Source organism: Agelaius phoeniceus, chromosome 21, assembly GCF_051311805.1.
Source record: "Agelaius phoeniceus isolate bAgePho1 chromosome 21, bAgePho1.hap1, whole genome shotgun sequence".
Classification (NCBI taxonomy): domain Eukaryota; kingdom Metazoa; phylum Chordata; class Aves; order Passeriformes; family Icteridae; genus Agelaius; species Agelaius phoeniceus.
Genome location: NC_135285.1, coordinates 2,520,347 through 2,547,810, shown reverse-complemented (window position 1 = coordinate 2,547,810; position 27,464 = coordinate 2,520,347). Strand labels below are relative to the sequence as shown.

Genomic DNA, 27,464 nt, shown 5'->3' with positions numbered 1-27,464 from the left:
TTGGAAAAAAAAATTAAATTTAAAAATAAACTTCTAAAATAAACATTGTTCAGTGTGAGAAAACCATCCCCTCCTTTAACCCACTCATAAATCAGGAATATTTTATCAGAGAATTAAATATAAGAATTAAACACTTCCAAACTTTGGCCCATTTCATTTTATCCTGATCTTTTTGCACATCTTAGAACCTCAACTGCAACTCCAGAGCTAAATATTACTCAAAAGGCCAAAATTCCCACGTAGAGTTTGATGTCACTACAAGGAGGCTTCCAGGAGGAAAATGTTGTGTTTAATGAGGAAAGGCTGTTTGAAAAAATCCCATTTTTCCAGGGAACCGCCCTAAGGCAGAGGAGCATCACATCATTCCCTGTGGGAGCGGGTGGGAGGATGGAGCAGAGCCTGCAGGACCTGACTCAGATGCAGCCTGAGGTGTCTGCACAGCGTTGGGGAAACCACCAAGGTGGATCTCAATTAAAACAACGCTGCACAAATGAGGTGTGAACCTCTCCCACTCCCTCAAGTGCTGCCTACAGCCAGAGATTTGCGGATTTGCGTCTCCGGATGGGATGCAGGAACCAAAAGCTCCTTTTGGAAGTGCTAAATCGCTTTTCTCCAGGGCCATTTAGGCGGGCTCAGTGGAACTGAGGCTTTCATCTGTTCATTTTTGGCTGGGCTTTGCTTTCGGGGCTTGGCTGTGCGGGAAGGAAACGCCCTTGCAGTGACACCAGGTCTGTTCCTGTCCAGCGCTCAGGGAACTGCAGCATTTAACAGAGGTGATGCCCCAAATCCTGGGGCTGCTAAACGGGCTCTGAGCCTGCTCAGGTGCAGCATTACAGCTGCAGTGTCCCTCTGTCCCTATCCTGCTGTCCTGTCCCTCTGTCCCAGCACGGTGTCCCTCTGTCCTTATCCTGGTGTCCTTCTGTCCCAGCCCGGTGTCCCCTCTGTCCCTACCCCAGTGTCCCCTCTGTCCGTATCCTGGTGTCCCCCTGTCCCTGCCCTGCTGTCCCCCTGTCCCTGTCCCGCTGTCCCCCTGTCCCGCCCTGCTGTCCCTCTGTCCCTGTCCCTGTCCCTCTGTCCCTGCCCTGCTGTCCCCCTGTCCCTGTCCCCCTGTCCCGCCCTGCTGTCCCTCTGTCCCTGTCCCGCTGTCCCCCTGTCCCGCCCTGCTGTCCCTCTGTCCCTGTCCCTGTCCCTCTGTCCCTGCCCTGCTGTCCCCCTGTCCCTGTCCCCCTGTCCCGCCCTGCTGTCCCTCTGTCCCCGCACGTACCAGGCTGCCGGGTCGTACTCCGCCCACACCCGCACGAACTCGTCCAGGTGGTGCGGGCCGAGGATGGAGGAGTCCCGGGTCAGGTACTCGAAATTGTCCATGATCACTGCCACGAACAGGTTCAGCATCTGCGGGGATGGGAGGGGAGGAGAGGGAGAGGAGAAGGGAGAGAGTGGCAGAGAAGGGAAGGGAGAAAGGAGAAGGGAAAGGGGAAGGGAGAAAAAGGGAAAGGAGAAAGGAAGGGAAAAGAGACAGAAGGGAACAGAGAAGGGAAGGGAGAAAGGAGAAGGGAAAGGATAAAGGAGGAAGAGAGGAAAAGGGAAAGGAGAAAGGAAGGGAAAGGAGAAGGGATGGGAAAGAGGAAAATGGAAAGAAGGGAAACGGGAGCAGAGAAGGGAAGGGAGAAAGGAGAAGGGAAAGGAGAAAGAGGAAGGGAGAAAAAGGGAAAGGAGAAGAGCAGGGAAAGGAGAAAGGAGGAGGGAGAAAAAGGGAAAGGAGAAAGGAAGGAAAAGGAGAAGAGAGAGTGGAACAGAGAAGGGAGCAGAGAAAAGAGAAAAGAAATGAGAGGGGGAAGAGAGGAAAGGGGACAGGAGAAAGGAAGGGGGAAAGGAGAAGAGAGGGAAACAGAGAAGGAAAGGGAGAAAGGAGAAGAGAGAAGGGAGAAAGAAGGGAAAGGAGACAGGGGAAGGGAGAAAAGGGGAAAGGAGAAGGAAAATGGGAAGGGAAGAAAAATGGGAAGGGAAGAAGGAATGGGAAGGAAAGAATGGAAGGTAAAGAGGAAGGGGAATGGGAATGAAAAGAGAATTTTAAAAATGAAAACCTGGTAGAGAAGCATGCATGATTCCCATAACTGGATGTTCCTACAAGGAGCAGCCTCACCCCAGGGAGAAACTCTTGGGACAGAGTCCTGGATCCCTGGGAATGCCACCACTGTCTCCTCCTCTCCTGCCCATTTTTCCACATCCCCATCACTGGTGCTGCCTCCAGCTTGATCCAGCCCAGATCCCATCTCAGCACATCCTGGGGTTCTGTGAAATGAGTGTGATGCTCCCAGGAAAGGCTGCTGAACTCAGACATTGTCCCACTGCCCTTCTTCAAAGGGATGGTATAAATCAAGACAAACCCCGTGAATGCTTAATTCCAAATTTAGACCCCCTGTGAGAAGAAAGATAAACCCTTTCCCTTTAATGACTAAATGATCTCTTTGGGGATTTTATCAGCAGGATGATAAATGGGGTTTAGCAAAGCTGGCCTGGTGGTGTCTAAATTATAATTAGGGATGAGGAGGAGGCACAGGGGTGGGGAGGGGAAGGTTTGGGGGATCCACAGCAGCACCCCCACTTTTGGGGCTCAGGACTGACTTACCAGGAAGGAGCAGAGGAAAATGAACGACACAAAGTAGAAATAGGCAAAATCACTGCCACATTCCTTTTTGGTGAGGCCAGAGAGGGGGTCACAGGCTCTGTTGCTCAAGCAGGACAACATGATCTCGTGCCAGGCTTCCCCTGTAGCGCTCCTGCAACACCAGAGCAGAGGCTGAGTTTATCCACCCCTCCCCATGACAGCCACCCTGCAATAATACTGCACCCAATTAACCAAATTAATGAGGGGGAAGGTTGTGCCCAGGAGCACAGACTGTATTTACACTGGGAGTTGGAACAACTCATGAAAAAGAAAGGAGAAGGAACATTTCCCTCTGTTACAGGGGGGTAAAAGAAACCAGACAGGCTCAGGTAGGCTAAAAGCTTTATTGCTTCTGTGGAGAATATAACCAGATTGATTTAAACAAATCTGAGTAAACAGAGTTTAGATTGTTGCCTTTTGAACCTAGTGCTGGCTCTAAAGCCAGTGCAGAGGGTGGGAAATGAAACCAGGCTTTTCCACTGGAATCTCTTATTTCCTTTGTCAGGCAGATAAATTCCAGCATGGGCTGGTTGGAATTGGGTCTCTTTTTCATCACAGTCTCCTGGGTGTCCTTCACCTGTTCCCTCCTCCCTCTCTGACTTCTACTATTGAGAGAAAAGAGCCAAAAGGAAAAACTTTGGAGTCCCAGTGAGTTTGTCCTCAAAATAAAGCAGTTCCTGTGAAGTGCACCCTTGGTTTGGAAGTCAGGGATTCTCCATATGCACTTACTCTGAATTCCTGCTTCACTCAATTTTTTGCTTCCCAAAATTCCTTTTCTTTCCCTCAACATTGAGGGAAAAAAAGGAATTTTGCCTTTTATCCCCACAGCCAGCACACAAACTTTGGGAAAACTCAGTGCTCCATCTAACCTGGAATAATTTCTAGGCTACTCTGAATTACAGCAGATTTCCCCCCTAGTGCCTGGGTGCTAAAGGCCCATCCCCTTTGTGAGGAATTGTGCAGAAACCAGCTCCCATCCCAATCCTGCTGCCTCTGCTCCTCACTCCCACTGTCCTGGGGCTGCTGAGGGAACACAAGGCTGAATAATGACCCAGTTTATTAAAACTCAGAGTTCTGAGCCCAGGGATTATTCTCAGCTAGAGAGGGCTAATTCCATTTCTGTCTGTCTTCACAGAAACTCCCAGGCAAGGATCCAGCACCAAGCACTACAGAATCCTTGGAGCTGAGCCTTGGCAGGGCTGGGAGGGGCTGCTGTTCACTGGGGGTCTCCACAGCTGGATGAGGAACATCTCCTCCAAAGTGCCCTGAGCTGGAGCAGGGCCTGCTTTGCCAGGTCTTAAAATGAAAATCTGTTCTTTAATTGATTGGTTTTCAACTTGAAAATGCTTCATTTGCAGGCAGCATGAAGCCAGAGGGAAACACCTGAATTCTGAAGCAGAGGTGAGGTTGGTGTAGGAGCTGGTGACCTCTGGTTATGCAAAAAATTGCCAGTTAAAGAAATTCTCACTAAAAAAGTTTCAGGAGAGGAAACCCATCAATCAGTTGAACCAATGGGGTTCTGATCTGTGTTCAGCTTCTGCCTGAGTTGCCATGGGGGGTCACAGCTCTGGGTTTCACTTTGTGGAGGGGCTGAATCCAATCTGCTGAGGAGAAGGAAGCAGGAATGGATAATTTACACAAACCCCTGTTTTAAAGGATGCCCAAGTCTGAGCAGCTCAACTGGCACCTGCACAAAGATATTTTTGCTGTTCCCCCACAAAGCAGAGGGTGTTTTATCCTTTCCTTACCTGAACAGGAGCATCAGGGCTTGGAGGAAGGTGCGGAAGTTGTTGTGCCGATTAATGGAGGTCTCATCATCTAAGGCAATGTTCCCAAATACCTGCCAGGAAAACAGAAGGGATTCAGCCAGCACATCAAGTGGAGCTGGAAAATAAGGCAGGGAAAAAATTTGTCCTCGTTTAAAGGCTCTCAAAAGCTGGAATAATTTCTGTGCTGAAAAGGGAGATAAAAATGTGTAGTGGAGATCAAATACAAGATTAATGTGCTTTGTATTCACAAAGGTCTTTTCCAGCAGTTCAGCTCCATCCCAGGCCAAGAAAAGTTTATTATTTCTTCTCAGGAAGGTGCAGTGCCTGGGCTGCTCCCTCCTCTCAGCCTCTTGATGTGTCCATAGCCAGGGGAAAGGTCTTTTCCTGTGGGATTCACAGATGTCCAGTGCTGAAATGCGATCCAGGCTCATGCCCACAGCTGGCTTGTCCAGCTCACTGGGGACACTTAACATAAAAACTGACAATTAAAGTAGAAAAAGAGGTCTTTTTTTTTCATTTTTAATTTACCTGACACCAGACAAGAAGAGATTTTGCCTCACCCCAAATCAGTGCTGCTCCTGCTGTGGATGCAACAACCAACTGCACCCTGAACAAACCCAGGCTGCTTATGGGCAGAATGAAAGAATGAAATATTTTACCTGCATGCCAATAATGGCATAGATGAAGAAGAGCATTGCAATGAGGAGACACACATAAGGCAAGGCCTGTGGGAAAGGAAAAAGGGGGATTAATGACAGCAAATGCAAACATTGAATTCCCTGGCAGGACTGACTTTTGTGGCATTTGCCCTTGTCTTAGGTTGGAAATGGGGCTGTGTATCCTATCCCCATCTGTCAGAGCTGGGGCAGTTCTCTGCTGTCCATGGGCAGTTTTTTCTTGATCTCTGCCCCAGCCAATCCTCCCTGCAGGAGATCTCTGCTGTCCATGGCCACTGAGTGTCCCTGCAGGGCTGATCCAATTCCAGCATCCCATGGGGAGATGCTGCATTGCCCAGGGCAGGAGCCAAGCATTCCTACCTGGATCCAATGTGAGCCTGGCACAGCCCAGCAGCCTTTGCCCAGTGCATTGCCAGAGGAGCAGCTTCTGCTGCCCTGCATGGCCAGAGGGAGCCCAGGCCCATCTGCAGCAGCCCTGGAGCTGCAGAGGAAAACTCCCCCCTTGTGCAGGATCCCTGCTCCAGCAGAGCCACAGCTGGCACTGCAGGAGGGCTGAGCCCCCATGGGATGGGGCTGTGCCACCCCCCTGACACACAGGGGGCAGGTTGGATTCTGACTCTGCCAGTGTTGGGTTTTTTGTTTGTTTGTTTTGGTTTTTTTGCACTATTGTATTTGTAATTTTAATTTTCCTAGTAGAGAACTGTTATTCCTATTCCCATATCTTTGCCTGAGAGCCCCTTAATTTCAAAATCATAACAATTTGAAGGGAGGGGGTTTACATTTTCCATTTCAAGGGAGGCTTCTGACTTCCTTGGCAGACACCTGTCTGTTCAAACCAAGACAGTCCTTCAGGTGTAGGAACTGGGAAGAGGATATGAAGAATTCTGGCAGTCCTCAGGAGACAAACCCCTGGAGCCAGGTGTTCATGGATCACACAACAGGCAGGGCTTTCCAAGCCCTTCTCTCTCTGTATCCTTGGAAGCAGCAAGCAGGGAAAACACAATCCGAGGCTCAGCAGTGAACATTTTGTGTGCATCACTGTATGAACATTAATTGTTAATGACCTTGCTGGAAATTCAAGTCTGAGCAAAAAACCAAAAAAATTTCCATCCCAGAAATGAGTTCCTGCTCTGAAACAGGCCCAGTTTGGGATCCCAGGAGGACAAAAAGATTCTGAGTTTTAGCAAGAAATCAGTGAAGGCTGCAATGTAATTATGTCACCCAGGCTGAGAGTGACAGCTATTTCCCACTTGGACTAAATGAATGGGTAATTAATGCCTCTTAATTAGTAATAACTCAAAAATTGAGATGTCTTGCCCTCAGGCCAGCCCCTGTGGTGCCTGGGGCAGGAGTTCTGCAGGCCAAGGGAGCAGGAATTGTAGAATAATGAAATATCCTGAGTTGGAAAAGACACCCAAGGATCGAGTGCCACTCCTGTCCCTGCCCAGACCCCCAGCAACCCCAGCCTGGGCATCCCTGGCAGCGCTGCCCAAAGGCTCCTGGAGCTCTGGCAGCCTCGGGGCCGTGCCCATTCCCTGGGGAGCCTGGGCAGTGCCAGCACCCTCTGGGGGAAGAACCTTGCCCTGAGCTCAGCCTGAGCTGCCCTGGCCCAGCCCCAGCCGTGCCCTGGCTCCTGTCCCTGGCCCAGAGCAGAGATGGGAGCTGCCCCTCGGGAGGAGCTGCAGCCCCGGGGAGCTCTGCCCTCACTCTGCTCCAGCTGAACAACCCCAGAGCCCTCAGCTGCTCCTCACAGCCCCTCCAGACCCTTCTCCATCTCTGTGCCCTTCCTTTGGACACTCTCACACAGATTTTTCTTACTGAGGTGCCCAAAGCTCCCCCAGCACTGGAGGTGAGGCCCAGCCCAGAGCAGGGCGGGACAATCCCATCTCTGGCTTGGCTGCCATCGCTGGGCCTGAGGCACCCCTGGGACAAAACCTGGAGGAAAGCTGGGAAAAAGGGACTGCTGAACACCTCTGCTGGACACCTCTGCACGAGGGACATGGCCTGAGAGCTCTGAGCTGGGGGCAGAGACAGACAAACAGCTCCTCATGAAGCCCAGGAATGTCCTGGCTGCGTGTCAGGGCCAAACTCTGGACACAGGATTTGAGAAGAGTTGAGATTGTGCTGGAAAAGGCTGAGCCCATTTTCCCAACATCCATCCACTCTCTCCTGACTGGGAACACCTCACACCTGCAGACCCCACAGAGGGGCTGGGGCTCTGCACCCACAGCTCCCAGCCCATGAGTACTGGTGTGTCAGAGCCCAGGATCACTGCCACAAATCCTGGCTGCTCATGCTGTGTTCTCCTCCCTGCTCTGCAGAACCTGAGCAAGCTCCAGGACCAGAGTTAAAGCATCAAACAATGAAAAATGGGCTGCAAACCAGCTGAGAGCTGTAAAAATAACCAGCTTTGGGGCATATGGGCTTTTCTAGATCTAGAAAACAGCTAATTCAATGTGCTGAGGATTGGCAGGAGGAAGGGCAGAGGTAAAGGAAACAAGGCAAAGCAACTGCCTCAATTTCACAACAAAACCTCAAAAAACCCTCATTATTTTAATCCTCCAATCATCAAACCCGGGCCTGTGGCTCTACAGCTTCACAGTTTGTGTTACCAAAGCTCCAGGGGCTGGGTTTCACCTCTGTCAGATCCCACCACACCCAATTCCTGGGGCAGGTAATTTAACCTTACACTCACTGCAGGTGAAAAACAAGGCACTCATCAGTCAGGCCACTGCTTCTTTATGCAAATTCCTGAGCATCCAGACTTTGTCAGAGGGATTTTGGGGTAGTTTCAAGGGCAACCTGACTGTTGAACACTTGCTGGAATCTGCATGAGCAAGCAGCCCTTCAGCCTCATCCTCCACAATGCAGCCTTCAGGGGATGGTCAGTGCTAACCTGCTCTCTTTTCTGTAGAAAATTAATATTCCTGCAGCTGGGCAGTGCTCAACAGCTCATTTTTAGCAGAATTAATATTCCTAGGAGTGGTCAGTGTGAGCCAGTTCCCTTTCAGTAGAATTAATATCCCTTGTTTTGCGAACCAGTTGAATTAACAATTAATATTCTTGGTGCTAACCAGTTTGATTTTCTGCAGAATTAATATTCCTGTGGCTGGGCAGTGATCACCAGCTCATTATTAGCAGAATTAATATTCCTAGGAATGGTCAGTGCAAACCAGTTCACTTTCAGCAGAATTAATATCCCTTGTTATGCCAACCAGTTGAATTAACAATTAATATTCTTGGTGCTAACCAGTTTGATTTTCTGCAGAATTAATATTCCTGTGGTTGAGCAGTGCTCACCAATCCTCTTTCCTGAAGAATTCCTGAATTCTGAATTCCTGTAATCGCTCTGTAGAGGTGCAGAGAGGCCGTTCCAAGACCAGGGAAGCTCTTGGATCCTCACTGGAAGATGCTCCACGTGCACCAAGCACGACCCTCTCCCCAGAACCTCTCCCCACACTGCCAAGGCTCACCTTGAAGGACTGCACGAATGTCCAGAGCAGGATGCGGATGGTGTAGCCCTGGCGGAGGAGCTTGATGAGCCTGGCTGCCCGGAAGAGCCGCAGGAAGCTGAGGTTGATGAAGTTGTCCTGTGGAAAGTAAAGGTTTTGTGTCCTTCAGAAACGACCGCGATCCGAAACCACAGCCCGCAAAAAAGAAATTAAAATTACCAGCTTCACGATCTAAGCAGCAAATCGGCCACCAGAAAACCTTCCAAAAGAAACATTCGTCAGTGCAGATCACTCCACATGCAGCAAGAATGAGAAAACCCCTCTCCACAAGAGCCCTCCCCTCTGCTACTGGCTCAATGAGAGAAAAGGAAAAGGCCCTGTCATGCTGTCCTTGGAGGGCTGATTTGCTTAGAGCAAGGCAGATTTTCTCCCCCTCAAGACTCAGGGAGAGGGGGATGGTGCCAGATTTTCATTTTGAAAAGGAATGAGGTTGGCTGAAAGTCTTGGTCAGCTCAGTTTTGACAGGGAATTGAACTTAAGCCAAGACACTGGCAAGGGACAAAGAAAGGCACTGTCCAGTGAAGATTCAAACATCCTTGGAAGAATGAGGATGTTTTCCAACCTGGAGGTTTCCAGTGTTTGTACAGCATGGAACTGGACAGGTTTGCCAAGGAGAAACGGCACCAGAAGATTGTTTGGAAGATGGATCAAGGGCAGCGAGTCAATAGGGGAGGTGGAGCTTTCACCAGCAGGAAGATGCCTTAGGAACCTGCTGGTTTTCCAAATTCTCGTTAAATGTGTCTGCACAAGTGGATCAAAGAACTGCTGGAGGCAGGTTCTGATTTTGTTTTCTAGGATTCTCCCCACCCCTCACCCCATTTTTTTTTCTTTCCTTCGGGGAAAAGAGGATTCTTGCCCCAATGAGCTAATCTAGAGAGGGTTCTTTCCAAAACAAAACATGCAAAAGCCAGATCCCTCTTGCCCTCCTATTTTAAGGAGATGAAAAAATATTCCCTGTTTCCATAATTCACTTTTTTGTGGCTCTCTGATCACAGCCACTTATTTGACTGAGTGAGCTAAAGAGAGAAAATATCCCACTTTAAACTATTGAGCAGTGAAGCAGCAAATATAATCATAAGGAGCTCTGCTTGGTAAAGATGAGCAAAAATTTCCCTTGGATTATTGTTTTACCAGAAGTCACTTTGAACTGACCCACATTTCTTGCTCATTTGGCTACAGAGCTCATGCTGAAATTGGGGGGCTTGTTGGATCTATGGATTCTTTCAATGCCAGCTCAGTTTTGGGGCCATTAGCATTGCATTCCACCAATCCCATCAAAGAGTTCCAGAACTCAAGTCTCAAGCATGCACTCGGTTTCTCTCAGGTTAAAAACACAAGCAGCTCAAGAGTTAGGCACAGACCGAAAATCAGACTCGATCTTCAAATAAAGAGAAAAGAGAAAAGCACAGGAATGTTCAATGAAGGAGCAGACAACACTGAGCTCATTCAAGCCAGCAACAGAAGCCATCTCTGGCAGGCAAAGCACGAGCGAGGATTCCCCTGGGTTGGGCAGTACAACAGGCACTGAAAATGTCCAGTTTGTCCCAGCATCAGCTCCAGGTTTGTTTTCACAGCGCTTACCTTCCCTTCACAACAGTCCAGCTGCACTCACCTGAGCAGGGCAGGGCCAGAGAGGGGCCCTGGGGCAGAGCTGGGGCCCAGCTGGGTAATGGGGACCATCACTAATGGGGTTCTTCTTCCCACTGTGAGCCGGGCCCAGGGCAGGGCAGAGGTTTAACCATGAGCCCTTTTAATCAGGAACATCTCCCCAGCAGTGGGAACTAGATCAGCCCTCATGTGTAATGCTGGCAGCACTTAGGCCTGAAAGTCTGATTTTAATTTCAGAGCAATGCTCAAGCCAGATCTTTGCTGTGCACAATCCTTAGGCTCCAAGGAGGAGCAGGGGCACAGGATCCATCTCTGCAGGATCCTGTAGGATCTCCCTCCTCTCACATAACTGCAGCCCAGCAGCAGGAACATTCTCCTGCTCAGGCTTTGCTAAAACCTCATCAGCCCAGCTGCCAGGATGTTTAAAACCTGCTTTGGGCTGGGCTCCTTGCAATCTGAACTACCCCAGTGCTACCATGGAAAAAGGATAGAAATGTGAAAAGGGCTCAAGACTGTGCAGTTATGTCTGTGATCCCCTCATTCCCTGGGATTCAGATGGACAAACAGTCCATAGATTTCTTTTTTGCCCCACATTCCCTATTTAACTCTGGCATTGACACTTCCTAAAGAGCAGTGAAAGCCTTGGCTCCATGTGGAGCCACTCCCAACCCAGGAAAATCCCCCTCCCACCACCCTGGGATGTTGGAAGGGCCGTTCTCAGCACTGCCCGGAGAGAGAGGCCAGTTCCCCACACTGCTGGGGGCTGCAGGGGCTCCACGTGTGTGTGTGGCACCCTCAGCACCCCACAGACCAAACCCATCCTCCCACACCTCAACTCTCCAGGCAGCAATTGGGATGGCATGCAGCCAAAGGGGAAACTCCACTTTGCTGTATTTCTCAGGTAAAACAGTTTTTGGCATCAGTTCTTCTCCCACTGAGCCACCTCTGTGCCATGCACATATCTGATGTCTGGGTTATCAAAGTCATCTTTTCCAGGTTGGTTTTTTTTTGCTTTCCTGTTGCACAGATGCTCACAGTGCTCACAACAGGCACCAGAGCTTTAGGATTTTATCACCCATCTGAGGAATAATAAATTAGGTTTGGAAAATCATTTCCCCCTGGCCTGTCAGTATTTTCCTGAAAAAGGAAGGGCTGGCACTGAAGGGAGCCTGGGGGTCTGGGCATGGCCAGGCACTGCCACCACTTCCCACAACAGGAGATGGGCCATGCATCCCTGAAGAAAACTGGGGAGAGTGGGAAGCAGGGAGAATAAACACCACTGATAAAGAGCTGCCCTTGAAGGCTGCCCCACCATGGGAGCCTGCTCTGTTACCCTTTCTTAGGTTGTTTTCATAGAATCCCAGAATGGTTTGGGTTGGAAGAGACCTTAAATCCCATCCAGTGCCAGCCCTGCCATGGCAGGGACACCTCCCACTGTCCCAGGTGCTCCCAGCCCTGTCCAGCCTGGCCTTGGGCACTGCCAGGGATCCAGGGGCAGCCCCAGCTGCTCTGAGCACCCTGTGCCAGGGCCTGCCCACCCTCACAGGGAACAATTCCTAATTCCCAATATCCCATCCAGCCCTGCCCTCTGGCAGTGGGAGCCATTCCCTGGGTCCTGTCCCTCCATCCTTGTTCCCAGTCCCTCTCCAGCTCTCCTGGAGCCCCTTTAAGCCCTTTAGGGGCTCTGAGCTCTCCCTGGAGCTTCTCCTCTCCCAGCCTGGCTCCAGAGCTTCCTCCAGCCCTTGGAGCAGCTCCATGACCTCCTCTGCACTCCAGGATCTCCATGTCCTGCTTCTTTTGGGAGCTCCAGAGTTTTCCATGCTGAAAATCAGGAAAGCCACAAAGAGCAGGGCACAGGCACTGCCTGGATCTGTGTCCCAGTGCCCTCAGCAGTGGAGTGGTTTCCTGCCCAGCACAGGAGCTGCTCCCTCTGTCCACAGGGATGCAGAAGGAGCAGCAGGAAGTGGCAGCTGACCAAGCAAGAATGGGATCACTCAGGAAGCTTTGGGACTTCTCTTCATCTGGCATCAACAAGAATCACCTTATTAATAAATTAATTAAGGAATTACTGATAAGGAAGTGGCTGAGTTCCCATGGTACTGTCCGTGGTATTGCCAGCACTGAAGTTTTCCTGAATGTTGCACAGTGTCTTGGCTTCATCTGGAGCTTGGGGAATCCACTGCTGATTTTAAGAGGCTGAAGATTTTTGCCACCCTTGTCTGTGTCTCGAGGACGGTGCCTTTGGAGGGACTTCCTATCAGTCCTTCCATCCTGAGTCAGGAATGCTGGAACAATTATTTTGTGTGTGATGCCCAGAACTCTCCTTATTCCCTGCTTGACAGAATCACAGAATATCCTGAGCAGGAAGGGACCACCAGGATCATCAATCCAGGTCCTGTCCCTGCCCAGCCCCTGTCCCAGCAACCCCAGCCTGGGCATCCCTGGCAGCGCTGCCCAAAGGCTCCTGGAGCTCTGGCAGCCTCGGGGCCGTGCCCATTCCCTGGGGAGCCTGGGCAGTGCCAGCACCCTCTGGGGGAAGAACCTTGCCCTGAGCTCCAGCCTGAGCTGCCCTGGCCCAGCCCCAGCCATGCCCTGGCTCCTGTCCCTGGCCCAGAGCAGAGATGGGAGCTCTGCCCTCGCTCCTCCTCTCCAGGATTCCTCTCAGCTTTGCTGCTCCTGCTGGGTCACTGCAGCAGCTCCAGAGGACAATGAGGTGCTCCAAAGTCCTCACCTGGATGCCAAGTGGTCAAAGGAGCCTGGATCTGTCTCTATGGAATAACCCCAATCCTAACAAAGTGCAGGATGAGCTTTTCAATCTTTGACCAGTAACAGGGACAGCTGCCAAAATTTAGCAAACTGATTTTTCCCTAAAATATTTTTATGTTCACAGCTAATGCCAGAGCCCTTTTCTGTGCTGCCTGGGCCAAGTGTGCAGCAAAGTCTCCAAATTTACCCTGAGTGCTCCCACACATCTGGAAGGGATCCAGCACCATGGAGGATTCCCTTCTTGGCTTGCACTGAGCTTACACATTGTCTTTTTCTCTGCTGCATGCCAGCAGAAAAGTCCCCTCAGGACCCTCCATGAACATGCATGGAGTTTCTGTGCAACCTGGAAATAAAAATTCACCCTGATTTCTTTCTTAACAGCAACTGTGCAACAGGAAACATGGATGTTCACAGATCCAAGAGCTGGTGTTAGGTGGCTGAGCAAGGATTTTTGAGAAGTTTTTGGTCTCATTTGTGTCATCAACTATAGCCAAAATAATTAAGAATAGAAATATAGATATATTTTTGATTGCATTTTCCTTTATGGATTCGCTTTTGTTTAATTGGTGATTTTCAAAGATAAATTTCAATATTTCCAAAGGCATTTTTGGAATAAATTTGCACTTTGGCACTGAATTCCCAGTGGGATCTGGTTCCTGGTACTTTTCAGCTCTGGTCATAACATGATTTATTCATTTTACTTGGGCTTTTGGGTTTGCATCCCATACTCTGTGTCCACTGTGGTGGCAAGATGGGTTCTTCTTTGGGTAGGTGTCACAGAGAATTTTCCAATTTAAGATCTTTCTTTCCCATCATTTTTGATTTGAGGGAAGCGAGTCTGCCATCACCCCAATAATATTTCTGCCTTACAATGCATAGGTTAAAACCCCTGTAAGGCTGTCAGGTGCTTCCTTCAGCAGAAAGCTCCATCCTCTCATCCAAAAAGAAGCCAAACCCACTTACAGAGAGCTGAATTTGGTACCACCACCTCCAAACCCAGCGTTTCCAGGTGCAGAACATCCTTCCCTCACCATCTCCTCCCATTTCCCATAGAAATAAAGCAAGTGGCAGTGTCCCCTTGGGCACAGGGGTGGCACAGGGAGCAGGGACGGGCTATTGGCAACTGCTCAGGTCACCAATGAGCCCAGGGAGGGAGGTGCAGGGCAGAAGCCACTTTGGGGCACGCTGCAGTGAGGCTTTTCCACCAGTGCAATCAGAACTCTCATCAAAAAAAAAACCAAAATAAACCAAACCAAAACCATATCAAATCAAAGAAAAACGAGAGAAAATCAAAGCAGAGAATTTAAAGAATTGTTTAAATTCAATGAAACCAACCGTGTCCTATATGTGATGTTGTCATGGATGGATATTTGCAAGATTATTTACAAAGTTTTATATTTTTTTTTGAGCAGCAGGTGCACAACATACAGACGGAGACATGGTTTTCGCATTGTATGTTGATTGGATGGCGTGATTCAGCAGGTAGATAAGGAAAATAAGGAACAAAAACAGGAAACAAAAGAGAAAATGAGTAATCAGGACAAGCAAAAAGGAAACTCTGAAAAATTTCACTGGAAAAAAAACGTTGGGCTATCGGGGGAGGTGTTATTTTATGGGAACTCCAGAAATAAAAAATGCTTTGAACCAAAAGAGATTCGGAGATCCTTGAGGTAACACAGACAGGGCAGTTGTTATTTGCATTTCAGTTTGTAATGCAAATTTGGAGACAATTCACAAAACACTTCTCAGGATGGCTTTTTATATTTCCAGGCATAGAAATAGATGTCAGTTTGCTAAACACCCACTCAGCCTCCCAAGGCCGACTGTGTCCACAAGGACACCTTCTCCTTAATCCCACCTCTTTTCCCTCATTTCCTGAGGGTAAAAAAACTGACATTCATGCTTTTGCCTGAGGAAATAAAAAAAAAATAGATATTCCACTACAATCACAAAGTAAATTACATGTGACATGACCAGGAAAATTAAAACAAAGCAATTAATCCACACATTTCTTTTCCTTTTGTCTTTACTTCTCAGAGGGTTAAAGGTACCAAACAAGGCTGGTGGAAGCCAAGTCTCTCAAGGTGAGGCCACCCAGGATTATTTACCTTTGGAGAACACTTCTAGCTGGAAAATATGGAGGAAAACAGTGCTGTGGCAACAATTTGTGAGCCTGAGCTCAGTGTCACACCTAGGAAACATCTCCATGGGAACCTGGAGGGTGCTGGGACAGGGACAGCTGCAGGCTGGCAGTCAGGGTCACCTTGTGGCTGTCACCTGGACTTCCCAGCTGAGGAAACTCCGTGGGAATGGCTGCCAGGAGGGTTGGAGGGGCTGAAGGGGCTGCCCCAAGCTCTGCCCAGCTGAGCAGGGGAGGCTGGAGCTGAGGAAGGCACATGGAGAAAGGGCCATTCCCTGCTGAGGACACAGCTGTGGGACTGATCCAAGAGCTCTTCTCCTCTCTGCTCTTTCCCTGCTCCAGGAGAGTGCCCTGAGGTGAGGAAGGTGAGGTGGGCTTGGTTCAGCAGCAGCTGAGTGGATGCTCATCCCCAGCCTTTATTTCCTGCTCTGCCTTACGTGGAATTGCAAAGGGAAAGAGGCTGGGCAGAGGCCACACCTGGGCTGGGCTTTGTGAGAGAGGCACCTCCTGCTCCTCACCTCCATCCCTGCACATTCACATCTCTGCATCAGCTCTTTCAGCCCTTTTTTCCTTCATTTTTCTAAACTTGGTTCTATTTTGGAACTATTGGTACAAAATTGGATCAGACTGGTTCTGTTGGTTCATTTTTCTACATTGGTTCTTGTGGCAGCAGCTCTCTGGCCACAGAGAGAAACACAACTTTCCCAGGCCTTTCTGGGGAAGGCTGTGAGAAGATCAGAGAAAAGAATGAGAAACAATTCTAATCTTCACTTGCTGCACCTGTTGTTGTGCACATGTGGAATGTGTTATGGAGATTTGTTTACCAAAGGGTGGTTTCTTAATTGGCCACTGGTGATGGTGTTTGGATTGGAGGAGCAATTGGGTCCACCTGTGTTGTGACTGTTTGTAAGGGTGATGGGTTTCTTAATTAGTATAAAAAAGTGATTGATCAGCCTTCTGAGAATCACAGAGTCAATGCTATTTATTACCCAGCTGGGGGCCTGCAGTGACAGGTTCTCAATACCAGAAGTATTTAAATCAGGTGAAATTGCAGTTCAACAAATATCCCAAAGCTGGTCACATGGGGTAGGAACAGAGGGCTGCATCCTTCTGCTGCTTTTCCGTCCTCAGGACTGGAAGGGGAGAACCATAAAATCTTGGAATGGTTTGGGTTGGAAGGGACATTAAAGCCCCATCTTCTTCCCCCACCTGCCATGGGCAGGGACCTTCCACTGTCCCAGGTTGCTCCAAGCCCTGTCCAGCCTGGCCTTGAGGGCAGGAAGGTTTTAGTGGCAGTGGAGAGCCTGGTACAAGACCACATCCACCACATTCCACTGGCTGAAGTGCAATGAATTCCATTGGGGCATCCTGCCAGCTGCCATTACCAATCCTGTTATCAATCCCATTATCAATCCTATTATCAGTGTCATCTTCAGGGCACCACTGCCAACACCCAGTGCCAGAACAAAGCAGGGGTGTCCAGGCCTGGCCATCAGTGTCCTCTGCAAGCAAGCTGAGCTGCTCAGGGCACTGTGTAGATCCCTCTGATCCCTGTGGGAGGCTGGCATGGATATGTGTGGTTGGGGAAGTGTGTGCTGGTGGCTGTCCCCTGGAGATGGAGAGCTGCTGGAGAGAGATCAGGCAGGAGCTGCATCAAAGAAGTGCTGAAAACCAAGTTTAGAAGGAAAAGTGGCAGGGAATGACGACCCATGGGCTATCTCTGTCTGAATGGAAAAGCAGAGAAGGAGATCTGGTGGCTACACAGAAATCAGGGAATTGTTCACATTGGAAAAGAGCTCTGAAATCATTGAGATTCCCCCAGCACTGCCAAGGCCACCATTAAACAGTGTCCCCAAGTGCCACATGCACACAGCTTTCAAATCCCTCCAGGGATGGGGACTCCACCTGTTCCAGTGCCTGACCACCCCTTCCATGAAGCAATTATTCCTAATATCTACCCTGAACTTCCTCTGGAGCTACCTGAGGCTGTTTCCCCTTGCTGCTTTTTACTTGGGAGAAGAGATCAACCCCTCCTGGGTGCTGCAGAAGGGAGAGAATTTAGAGAGAGCAGAGACATAAAGGACTGAGAGCTCAGGGCTGCAGTGGTCCTGGGGACATCTGGCTTTTATATGAGAGATATTCATGATCAGCTCCATGTTGGATACTGCCAAGGGAATCTGGTGACTTCCTTCAGAAAATCCTCTTTTAGTACTGAATGGATCCAGTTGCTCATAAACCAAAGAACCTCTTCTTTCCCACCCGGGGGGAGAAGGGAAAGGCACATGGGCCCCTGGGAGCTTAGCCCTGTTGGAGTTTTAGGGGTAATTCCCACAACTCTGTAAAGGTTTTGATGCTGAAATGTCTCAGAGCCCAGCCTGATCCAGTTCCCTGGCTGGGCCGTGCTGTGGGAGCTGGAGGGAGAGGCAATGTCCCCTGAACTGAGCAGGGAAGGGCAACACCGTGGCTGCTCCTTGCCTGTGAAATAGCTCCAAAAATGAGGATTTTAGCAGCATGTGGGCTTGGTGTCGAGAAGTAGAAACCTTCCTGAAGGAGAAGACACCAGTCTGGGAGCAACCAGAGGCTCCCTTACCCTGTGTGAGCTGTCAGTGCTGCTTCCTCCCAGGAAACGTGGCCAAAGTGGGGCAGGAAAAGCTTCAGTCTGTTTGTGGCTGACTTGCAAATATTTTCACAAATTTTCAAACCATGGCAAAAGTTTGGGTGCCCCTTGGCAAGAAAACACATCCCATGGCAGAGGGAGTGGGGACAAGCACCCTGTGCCTTCCCACAGCACTCAGAGAGGGTGAGCTGAGAAACTTCAGCCTGGCTGCACTGAAAACAAAATCCAAAGTCTACAACATAGGATTCACCAGCAGATAAATGAACATCATTTGTATGGGGAAGAAAACCTGGGGGGTTGTGCATTATTTTGTACCAAGGAGGTTAAATAAAAATGCATTTTGTTAGAAACAGTCACATGGTCTTCACCACCACCTGTAAAGGAATGTGAGGAGCACAGTTCTGAGCACACACAAAACAGATCTACAGGCAAACCCCTGGGACTGAGGAAAAAAGTTATGGTCAAGTTCAAATTCATCACACTCTGATACATCATCAGCTACAGCATGCACTGGGAGAGGAGAGGAGCAATTTATACATCAGGTAATATCAGACTGTCAGGGATTGAGACAGACATTGGCTGCCCTTAAGGAAAAATCCTTCAGAATTTAATGATGAGTCTGGGCACTTTGTGAGATGTACAAGGCTTGTTAGCAGGGAGACAGCAGCCCTTGTAGGGCTGGCCAGAAATCCTATGTGAAAGCTGTTTGTTTATTCATTGCCCTACAGAGCTTTTGTGACAAGAACATTCCCCCAGTCCAGACTCTTCACCTCTTCCTTTCCCTGTGTCCCTGTCACTTCCCTTCACCCTCACCCTGCCCTGTGACCCACACTGGGCAGGAACCCCAAGGGCCAGACACATGCCCTGCAAAAAACCTCCCACATTAACACAGCAGAATCCCTTTGGTCTTTTCCCTCTCTAAATTCAGCAGGATTTTTCCATGAACAGGCAGAAAAGGCCTGGGGATGGAGTAGTTTGCTGCAGGAGAGAGGGAGCTGCTTCCTGGCAGAGTCACGAGCACTGTGCTTCTCATGAGAGCCTTCCCTCTTTGGGGCAGACAGCTGTGCTCAGCTGAGCTCATGGAACAGGGTCAGCCAAGGCCATCATGACTCCCAGAGGCAGCTCCAGGGAATAAGGCTGGTAGGGAGAAGGTTCAGTGTCTTGACAGGGCACAGCTTTGTTTATAAATGAAATAAATTGAGCAAACTGTACTTACCGCAATCTCTGTTACTAAAATATCAGTAATACTTCCCAACACTGTTACAAAATCAAAGACATTCCAGGCATCTCGGAAATAATTCTGCCAAATGAGAACACAAGGGAAATAGAGGGATCCAGGGGTTATTATTTTTTTTGCCAGCACAGGTCAGGGATTTTTTTGTTTGTTTTTAAATGTGCATCACGAAATGTGAACATTTCAAGAGGGGAAAGAGGTGGAAGGGAAGAAGGAGGGCACCTACCAGCACACCAAAGGCAATGATCTTCAGCACACATTCCATGGAAAACATGGATGTAAACACAATATTCAGGCATTTCAGCATTTCTTCGTATGCTTCTGGAGCATCATAGAACTAAAGCAGGATGGAAGAAGGGCTGTTACTGGAAGATCACTGACAAGAGTAAAACCTTGCCCAGCTGATTCCTGCTCATTTTAGTCAGGATTCTGTGCTCAATTTGAGCAGGATTTGGGGTTACAACACAATTATTCCAGTCTCTCTTGCTCCATCCTGTACTGAGGGGGCAGCTGGAATATCCCCAGCATTTGAGACTGTTGCTGAGGGACATCCCCCTATGAGCACACACGGACCAGGAGGGAGGAAGGGCATTTTCCAACCCAGAGGACAAGTGCAGAACTGTTTCTTCCACTAATATGGGGCCTCCTTGATTGTGAAGATACTCTAAGACAGGCAAGGGATAGGAGGGGACATCATCTACCTGTGTCTCTTCCCCCACTCTGGATCACATCCCAGGAGCCTGATGCTGTTCCAAAATTGAGTAATTTCACAGAATAATAGAATGTCTTGGGTTGGAAGGGACCTTAAACATCATCCAGTGCCAGCCCTGCCATGGCAGGGACACCTCCCACTGTCCCAGGTGCTCCCAGCCCTGCCCAGCCTGGCCTTGGGCACTGCCAGGGATCCAGGGGCAGCCCCAGCTGCTCTGGGCACCCTGTGCCAGGGCCTGCCCACCCTCCCAAGGGAGAATTCCTTCCCAATATCCCATCTAAACCTACTCTGTTTCAGTTTGAATTCCCATGGCCTGACTGGACTTTGAGCAGCCCCAAGACCCTGCTCTGTAGGAGAAAGCTCAGGCTGGGCTGGAGATCAGGACCTGCAGATCCCAGTTCCCATCCCATGGTCACACACTCAAAGGGGCTGAGCCCAACCACCACTCTGCAGGAAACCCCATGGTGGGATCTCATCCCAGCTAATCCACCTCCCTCAGGGGCCAAAGGAATCCCACCAGGCACACAGGGGGTGGTGGCTGCTCTGCTGAGCCCCCCCAGCTTTCAAGGTGAGAGTCTCTCCAGCCAACAGCCCAAAATTCCAAGATTCAGGGAGATCCCACTCACCTTCATCATGAGGACGATGGTGTTGAGAGCAATCATGACCATGATAAAGTACTCAAAGGGAGGGGACACCACGAATTTCCACATCTTGTACTGGAAGGATTGCTTGTTCTGAGGCATGTAGCGGGTCAGGGGCTTGGCACTTATGGCAAAGTCTATGCAGGCCCTCTACAAAACAAAAAGGGGATGAAAAGGTGCCACAAAAAGGGCTGGAAGTCTTTATCCATCAGGATATGGCTGGGAGAGTGAGCAGAGCATTAACACCAAGTGAGTACTGGCTGTTCCTGTAAAATGCAGCAGAGGATCCCCAGATCCTCATCCATTCTCCTGGAATATTTACCCTATAACTTTCCTATGTCTCCTGCAGTCCTACCACATTCTATTAGAGCCCAGCTTCTCCTAGGTCCTGATCCCTTCACACTTCCAAAAACATTTCCAATTCCTCCTGATGGGTGATTATAGGAACCAGAGGATTGGTAAAGATGTTATTTGTGGTTTTTAAAAAGTATTGTGGAACTTGGGTGTGTCCTCACACATGGCAACACCCGAAGAGCTCAGAATGTTTCATAAAATGAGAACTGAATTTACCAATAAATTATCCACCAAAAGCACTTGGGGGAACTCTCAGAGATCCCCTTCACTGGCTATTTCTGTTCACTTTATTATGAATATAAAACTGTGATAAAAATTGCTTTCTACAAGAGGTTTTGATTCTGGAGCGTTTTCTCAACTTGAATTTACATAAAAATTGCAAGTCTGAAATCACTTTCTGTTCAGTTGGAAAATAACATGGGTAAAGCTCTCTAAACATTCTGCTTTATTTTGGACTTTTTGTTCATTTAGACAAACAAGGAACTAATTAAAAATCACTTAAAAATTCATCTCTTTTCATCAAAAATCAGGCTCCAGTTTCAAAATATATGAAAAGAGATGGTTCTTCCCAAAAGAGGTCATTGAGGCTGTGGGACCCTGGAGGAAGGATGCTGCAGATGCTAAAAATCTGCATGGATTGCGAAGGAAACTGGATACACCCATGGCAGGAAGATACACAGATGCCAGTAACTAAAGAAAAACCAGCTCAGGAGGTCCCTGAGTGGAAAACAATGGTATTTTGGGGGGTTTTAAAGAAAAGCCTCACAGCTTCTTCTGCCCTAGTCTTATACTCTTCTCAAGTCATCTCCTTTTGGCTGTTGCCAGGAGGAAAAATCCCAGCCAGGCACAAAATTAACCTGGAGAGAAGAGTTTTCACAGTAGTTGAACCTCAGTTTGGTTTCTGAGGTCTGCCCTCAAGGTTTGCCTCCTTCTACCCCTCCACACTCGAGCAAACATAAAATCATGGAATGGTTTGGGCTGGAAAGGACCTTAAGGCCCATCCACTGCCATCCCTGCCATGGCAGGGACACCTTCCACTGTCCCAGGCTGCTCCAAGCCCCATCCAGCCGGGCCTTGGGCACTGCCAGGGATGGGACAGCTTCTGCCAGGGCCTCCCCATCCTCACTGTGGTGTGGTCCAGGGGGATGTGTGACAGTGGTTCCCAACAGGAAGCACTTGGGGGCTCTCCCTGGGGTTTTTTTTATGCAGAAGCTGAAACAGCCACTCATTTCTTTGGTCTCTACACCACACACCCTCCAATAACCACTGCTCTCCAATCCCCCAGCACAAGGGGAACAGGGGGTGGATTTCCACCAGCACCCAGGGGCTCTGAAGCCCCTGGAACACCAACTCTGGAGTCACAAGAGGTGGGTACCTCGTTTTTCTCGAGGCTGCACTCTGACATCACTTTATCTCCTTGCTCCTGGAAGGTGATGATGATTAACGCCACAAAGATGTTGACAAAGAAAAAAGGGAAGACAACAAAATACACCACGTAAAAGATGGACATTTCCATCCTGTAGCCAGGGCTGGGCCCCTGTTCCTCGTAGGTGGCATCCACCGAGTGCTTCAGCACACTGCAAGCAAATGCAAAGAGAGAGGAAAGGTCAACACAATCCCTGGGAAGCACCAAGGACCCCCTGAGAATCACTCCCTGGCCTTCACTCACGTGCAGGGTTTTCCACATATGCTCAGGAAAAGCTTGCTCCCACCCACGAGGCTGGGAAGAAGTTTTCCTTGAGGATATTTTTAGGGAAACCCTTTGTTCTCACCATTCTGCAGAATGGTGGAGATTTGCTGTGCCCAGATCCACTGATCCCCCCTGACCTCCCAAAGGGGAAAGGATCCAGCTGGATCTGGCTTCTCTTCTCTGGTCAACAGGGATGGAGTAAGAGTGGGAAAAGAGAGGTGTTGATGACATCCAAATAGGGGAACACAGTGAGGGACTGGAAAAGGGAGGCTGATGCTGTTTTAGTCTTTATTTTATGAAAGAGTTGAACGTGGAGGCGGGGAAGCCCTGGCCACACACTGCACTCCACGTGTCCCAAAATAAAGTCATGTGCTGAACAGGAAAAGTCATTTGGGGCCTGTCACACCCAGCAGACTTTCAGCAGAGCTCACAACACTTTTTCCCCTTCATTTTCTGCCATTTCCATTATCAGTTTTACCCCTGACAAAGATGTGTGAGTCCAAAAGCCTGAAGCAAGAACTGAAAACTTTCTGAGAAAATGCAGAGCTCTGCCTGCTGGTTCACCCAATAATCACACAAAACTTAGCTGATAAAAGACTTTTCTCATTTCTCAGGTCACCTGCTGTCCCTCAGAGCTTTGGGGACCTGCTTTACCTGCACCATCAGCCCCTGCCACTGCCATGTACTCACGTTGGCCACCCTTCCCCTGTGGACACGGTGAAGAGCGTGAGCAGAGCCCAGAGCACGTTGTCATAGTGGAACTCGTATTTTTTCCATTCCCTCGGCTGTGCCTCCACCTCATTTTTTTCATAATCGAGGTACTGACCCCTAGGAAAAAGAGATTTGGAGCCAATGAGAGAATTAAAGCAGATCAGGCATTTCTTAGCACTCAGGAGTGTTGGAAAGCCCCAGCAGTGCAGTCTGGACTGTGCTGTGGGTAAAAAACAAAGGGACTCCCTCAAAGTCCATGACAGAAGTTAAAGCCAATTTTTGAGCCAGTTCTAGCCATGGGAACTGGACCTGAGGTCTGAAAATGAAAGAGATTTTAATCAGGGCATTCATTCATTCATTAGACAAAGCCAGCCATTAACACCATGCCTGCCTCTCAACTGTCTGACCCCACAGGAAACTTCTGCTTAATGGGGAAACATTTCTGCCTCCTACTCGAGGGTCGGATCTAATTCCTAAATGTATCCCACTCTGAGGGGCCTGGCATGTGGAGAACCCTCTCCAATCTACCCTAGTCTGTAATTTCACATCCCTTTCTGTAATTTAGCTGCATTTTTCCAAGGAAGAACTGCACTGACAGTCCCTGGGACCCCACCAGGGACGAGCCCTGCAGGTGCCAGGCAGCAGGAGAAGGATGGGCAGAGCAGGACAATGCTGAGGAGGTGCTCTGGGTGCCAAGAAAAAAGCTAATGAGATGCACAACACACCTTGCCAGCCTGCTGGGAAGAACAAAGCATGACAGGGCTTTTAAGATATTCACATCCTGTCCCTGTCCTTGCTAATTAGTAGCTCTTTAACATCCCACGCTTCTGATTATTTATTCAGTGTGTTTTTCTAATTCATAAGAGCTCTAAGAATGGAGGCAACAGGTGGAAAGAGGAGTCACACTATCACAATCCCTTCTCAAACATCACACTCAGCTTTCCCAGAAAGGAAGCTGCCTCCCCTCTATCCTGAAGATCAGAGGCAGGAATGACAGAGCTGCTAAAGAAAAAGAAGGGAAAATTCACTTCCAGGGTACCTGAGCTGAATCATTGCTCTTATTTACAGGAGACTCTTCCCACTGAGCAAATGCCTGCCTTTGGGCCAGCCTGGGGAGCTGGAGGGAGCTGCTCCCTGCCATTCCCTGCTCCCAGCTGTACCTGCAGTCCTTCTCCAGCTCCTTGGACTCGTCCGTGCAGTAGAAGAAGCGGCCCTTGAAGAGCTGCACGGCGATGACGGCGAAGATGAACATGAAGAGCATGTAAACAATGAGGATGTTGAGGACGTTCTTCAGGGAGTTCACCACGCAGTCAAAGACAGCCTGGGGGTGCAGGGGGACAAGGTCAAGGGGTGGGAAGGAAGGAAGAGTTCATCCAAAATCTTGGCACCACCATTTAATCACACTCAGGGAATCACAGAAGGGTTTGGGCTGGAAGGAATCTTGAAGATCATCTCATTCCCACCTCCCACTGTCCCAGCCTGCTCCAAGCCCCATCCAGCCTGGCCTTAGACACTTCCAGGGATCCAGGGGCAGCCACAGCTTCTCTGAGCACCCTGTGCCAGGGCCTCCCCACCCTCACAGGGAACAATTCCTTCCCAATATCCCACCTAAATCTCTCTCATTTGGGACTCATTACCCATCCCACCACCCAAGGATGCTTCAATGGATTTTTGCTTCCCAAACACTTCCCAAAGCTGCGAGAAATAACTCCAGCTTCCTTCATCTCCTGCTTTATCCACAACTTTGGCTGTGCCACTGAATCTTCTGATGCTGCTCATAACATTTATAAAGACAATCACAGCTTGTCAAGACAATATTAGTCCTGAGCAAATATTTCATTATAAAATGAAAATTGCACTGGTTTGGATTTTAATTCCAGTGGTTGGATAAAAACTATTGGAATAATAAGGAAAAAATACCAGAAACAGAACAACCAAATGCTTTGAATAAATATTTTTATAAAGAGCTGTCTTTCAAAATGAGGTGTGACTAATGTAGTCAGCATGTGCACTCCCAAGTTCCCTGCAAAGAACTCCTCAAATCCATTTCCTACGTGGGTATGAGGCCCTGATTCATTACAAGTAATTTGCACTTTCATTTTAGACAGAAGTTTGTCATAATACCAGAAATTGAGCAGTCCCTGCCCGAGCACAGGGTTTGTACAATCCTGCTTCTGTTCCTCTGAATGGAAGTGAATCTTTCACAGAATTACTCCTGATGCACCTGTCTTAGCTTGCAAATGTGAGACCTGGCAGGAGGTGTCAATTCTATCGTTATTTTCTGCTAATGGGTCAGCCCTGAAAAACCAGGTGGGGCACTTTATCTCTTCCAGGACCCATTCCCCCTCCAGGAGGGAGGGGAGGAATCTGTTGTCCATGGCCACTGAGTGTCCCTGCAGGGCTGATCCAATTCCAGCATCCCATGGGGAGATGCTGCATTGCCCAGGGCAGGAGCCAAGCATTCCTACCTGGATCCAATCTGAGGTTTGGGACACCATACACAGCCTTTCCACTGCATTCCCAGAGGAACAGCTGCCTTTTCCACTGGATTTTCAAAGGAAAACTCCCCCCTTGTGCAGGATCCCTGCTCCAGCAGAGCCACAGCTGGCACTGCAGGAGGGCTGAGCCCCCATGGGATGGGGCTGTGCCACCACCCTGACACACAGGGGACAGGGACTGCTCTGACTCTGACTTAGTGTTGTTGTTGTTTTGTTGTTGTTTTCAATTACTGCAGTTTAATTTTAATTTTCCTACTAACGAACTATCATTCTTACTCCTATATCTTTACCTGAGAGCCCCTTAATTTCAAAAGTATAACAATTCAGAGGGAGGGGGTTTACATTTTCCATTTCAGGGGAGGCTCCTGCCTTCCTTAGCAGATACCTGGCTTTTCAAACCAAGACAGCAACCTAGGAATCCTGATGGAAAGCCCTCTGATCAACCCAGAAATCCTGATGGAAATCCCTCCAATCAACCCAGAAATCCTGATGGAAATCCCTCTGATCAACCCAGAAATCCTGATGGAAATCCCTCTGATTGGCCCCAAAATCCTGATGGAAATCCCTCCAATCAACCCAGAAATCCTGATGGAAATCCCTCTGATTGGCCCCAAAATCCTGATGGAAATCCCTCCAATCAACCCAGAAATCCTGATGGAAATCCCTCTGATGGGCCCCAAAATCCTGATGGAAATCCCTCTGAGCAGCCCAGAAATCCTACATGAAATTTCTACATGGTTCCACGTTAATGTTCCTTTTTAGATAAATTTAGTGAGCATAAAATTAAAATTATTTAAGCATGAATAGTGGGCTCAGACAAAAGCAAATCTACAGAACAGCTGACCCTTATTTTGTGTATTTTGACAGAAATTGTCAAACACATTTTCCCCCTTCCAAATCATTCATTGCTTTTTCCCCAGCTCTCACAGAAAACAGCCCACAAAAGGTATTGAAGAATCCCTAAACCTCAGAAATTATTGAGTTTTGTTAACTCCTTCCATTCTCTCTTTGCAGGGCCTGGCTGTTCCTCAAATTGTTGGTGCTGGATGAGTAATCCCAGGCAATTAAATTTATTTTATTTTTTAGATCAGTGCTCTAGGGATAAACGCCTGAACTATGGATTCTTTAATAGAAAGATGAATAAATTAAAGCTTCTCCTATAGCAATGACAAATCTCTTTGGACAGCCTGTGGAAAACCTTGCAATATTCATGTTAAATTCTCTAGGGAAAGCCAAACCCTTCCAACCCCATTTTCTCCTTTATCACATTGAAGACCATCCCACTTATGAACTGTAATTTAATTTATTTGCATTCTTTTTTTTTCTATTTGTAGAGGTATTATTTTCATGTGGATTCACAAAAATCCCCAACATTATCCACGATGTTGTCAAAAGCACCCAAGTGCTTGACATTTGCTCCACATCTGCCCAGCTCTTTGTGCTCATCTGGCTAAAATATTCATTGCAATGAAATAAAAGCAACAGAAACAACTTGGATTCCAAGTGGAGTCCACCAACTTCCCCTCAGACCAGCCAGAAACCTCCAGAGAAGGAAAAATTTGGGTTATTTTCTAACCTTTAGCTTTGGCAGACGTTTTATGGTCTTCAGAGGCCTGAGCACACGCAGGACCCGCAGGGACTTGATGGTGTTGATGTCCTTGCCTTTGGTTCCTCTGCAAGGGAGAGAAAGGCACAAGAACAACAGAGGGAATTGTTTGCTCCCCAGGCCACTCACTGGGATATTTGTGGGCATCCAGGGTGGCTTTGGTGGTGGAACTGGTTGGGTTTGGGGATGTTTTGATGGGTTTCGTGTCCATCCTCACCAGCGCTGCAGGCAGGATAACCCAACCTCACCTGGGGTGTCTCC

General features: G+C 48.7%; 1 protein-coding gene across 10 annotated transcripts in view; it reads right to left on the bottom strand.

Moving 5' to 3' along the window:
- The window catches only part of CACNA1B (calcium voltage-gated channel subunit alpha1 B), a 337,207-nt gene that overhangs the window by 38,502 nt on the left and 271,241 nt on the right, over window positions 1-27,464 (bottom strand). For all 10 annotated transcript variants that reach the window (XM_077189241.1, XM_077189242.1, XM_077189243.1 and 7 more), the window contains 12 exons: window positions 27,174-27,270; window positions 24,260-24,420; window positions 23,079-23,216; window positions 22,074-22,275; window positions 20,330-20,494; window positions 19,218-19,328; window positions 18,974-19,057; window positions 8,588-8,704; window positions 5,097-5,162; window positions 4,417-4,508; window positions 2,630-2,780; window positions 1,265-1,392 (listed from right to left, as the gene is read on the bottom strand). In XM_077189241.1, the coding sequence (XP_077045356.1) occupies window positions 1,265-1,392; window positions 2,630-2,780; window positions 4,417-4,508; window positions 5,097-5,162; window positions 8,588-8,704; window positions 18,974-19,057; window positions 19,218-19,328; window positions 20,330-20,494; window positions 22,074-22,275; window positions 23,079-23,216; window positions 24,260-24,420; window positions 27,174-27,270 (1,512 nt within the window). The remainder of the gene's footprint in view (window positions 1-1,264; window positions 1,393-2,629; window positions 2,781-4,416; window positions 4,509-5,096; window positions 5,163-8,587; window positions 8,705-18,973; window positions 19,058-19,217; window positions 19,329-20,329; window positions 20,495-22,073; window positions 22,276-23,078; window positions 23,217-24,259; window positions 24,421-27,173; window positions 27,271-27,464) is intronic.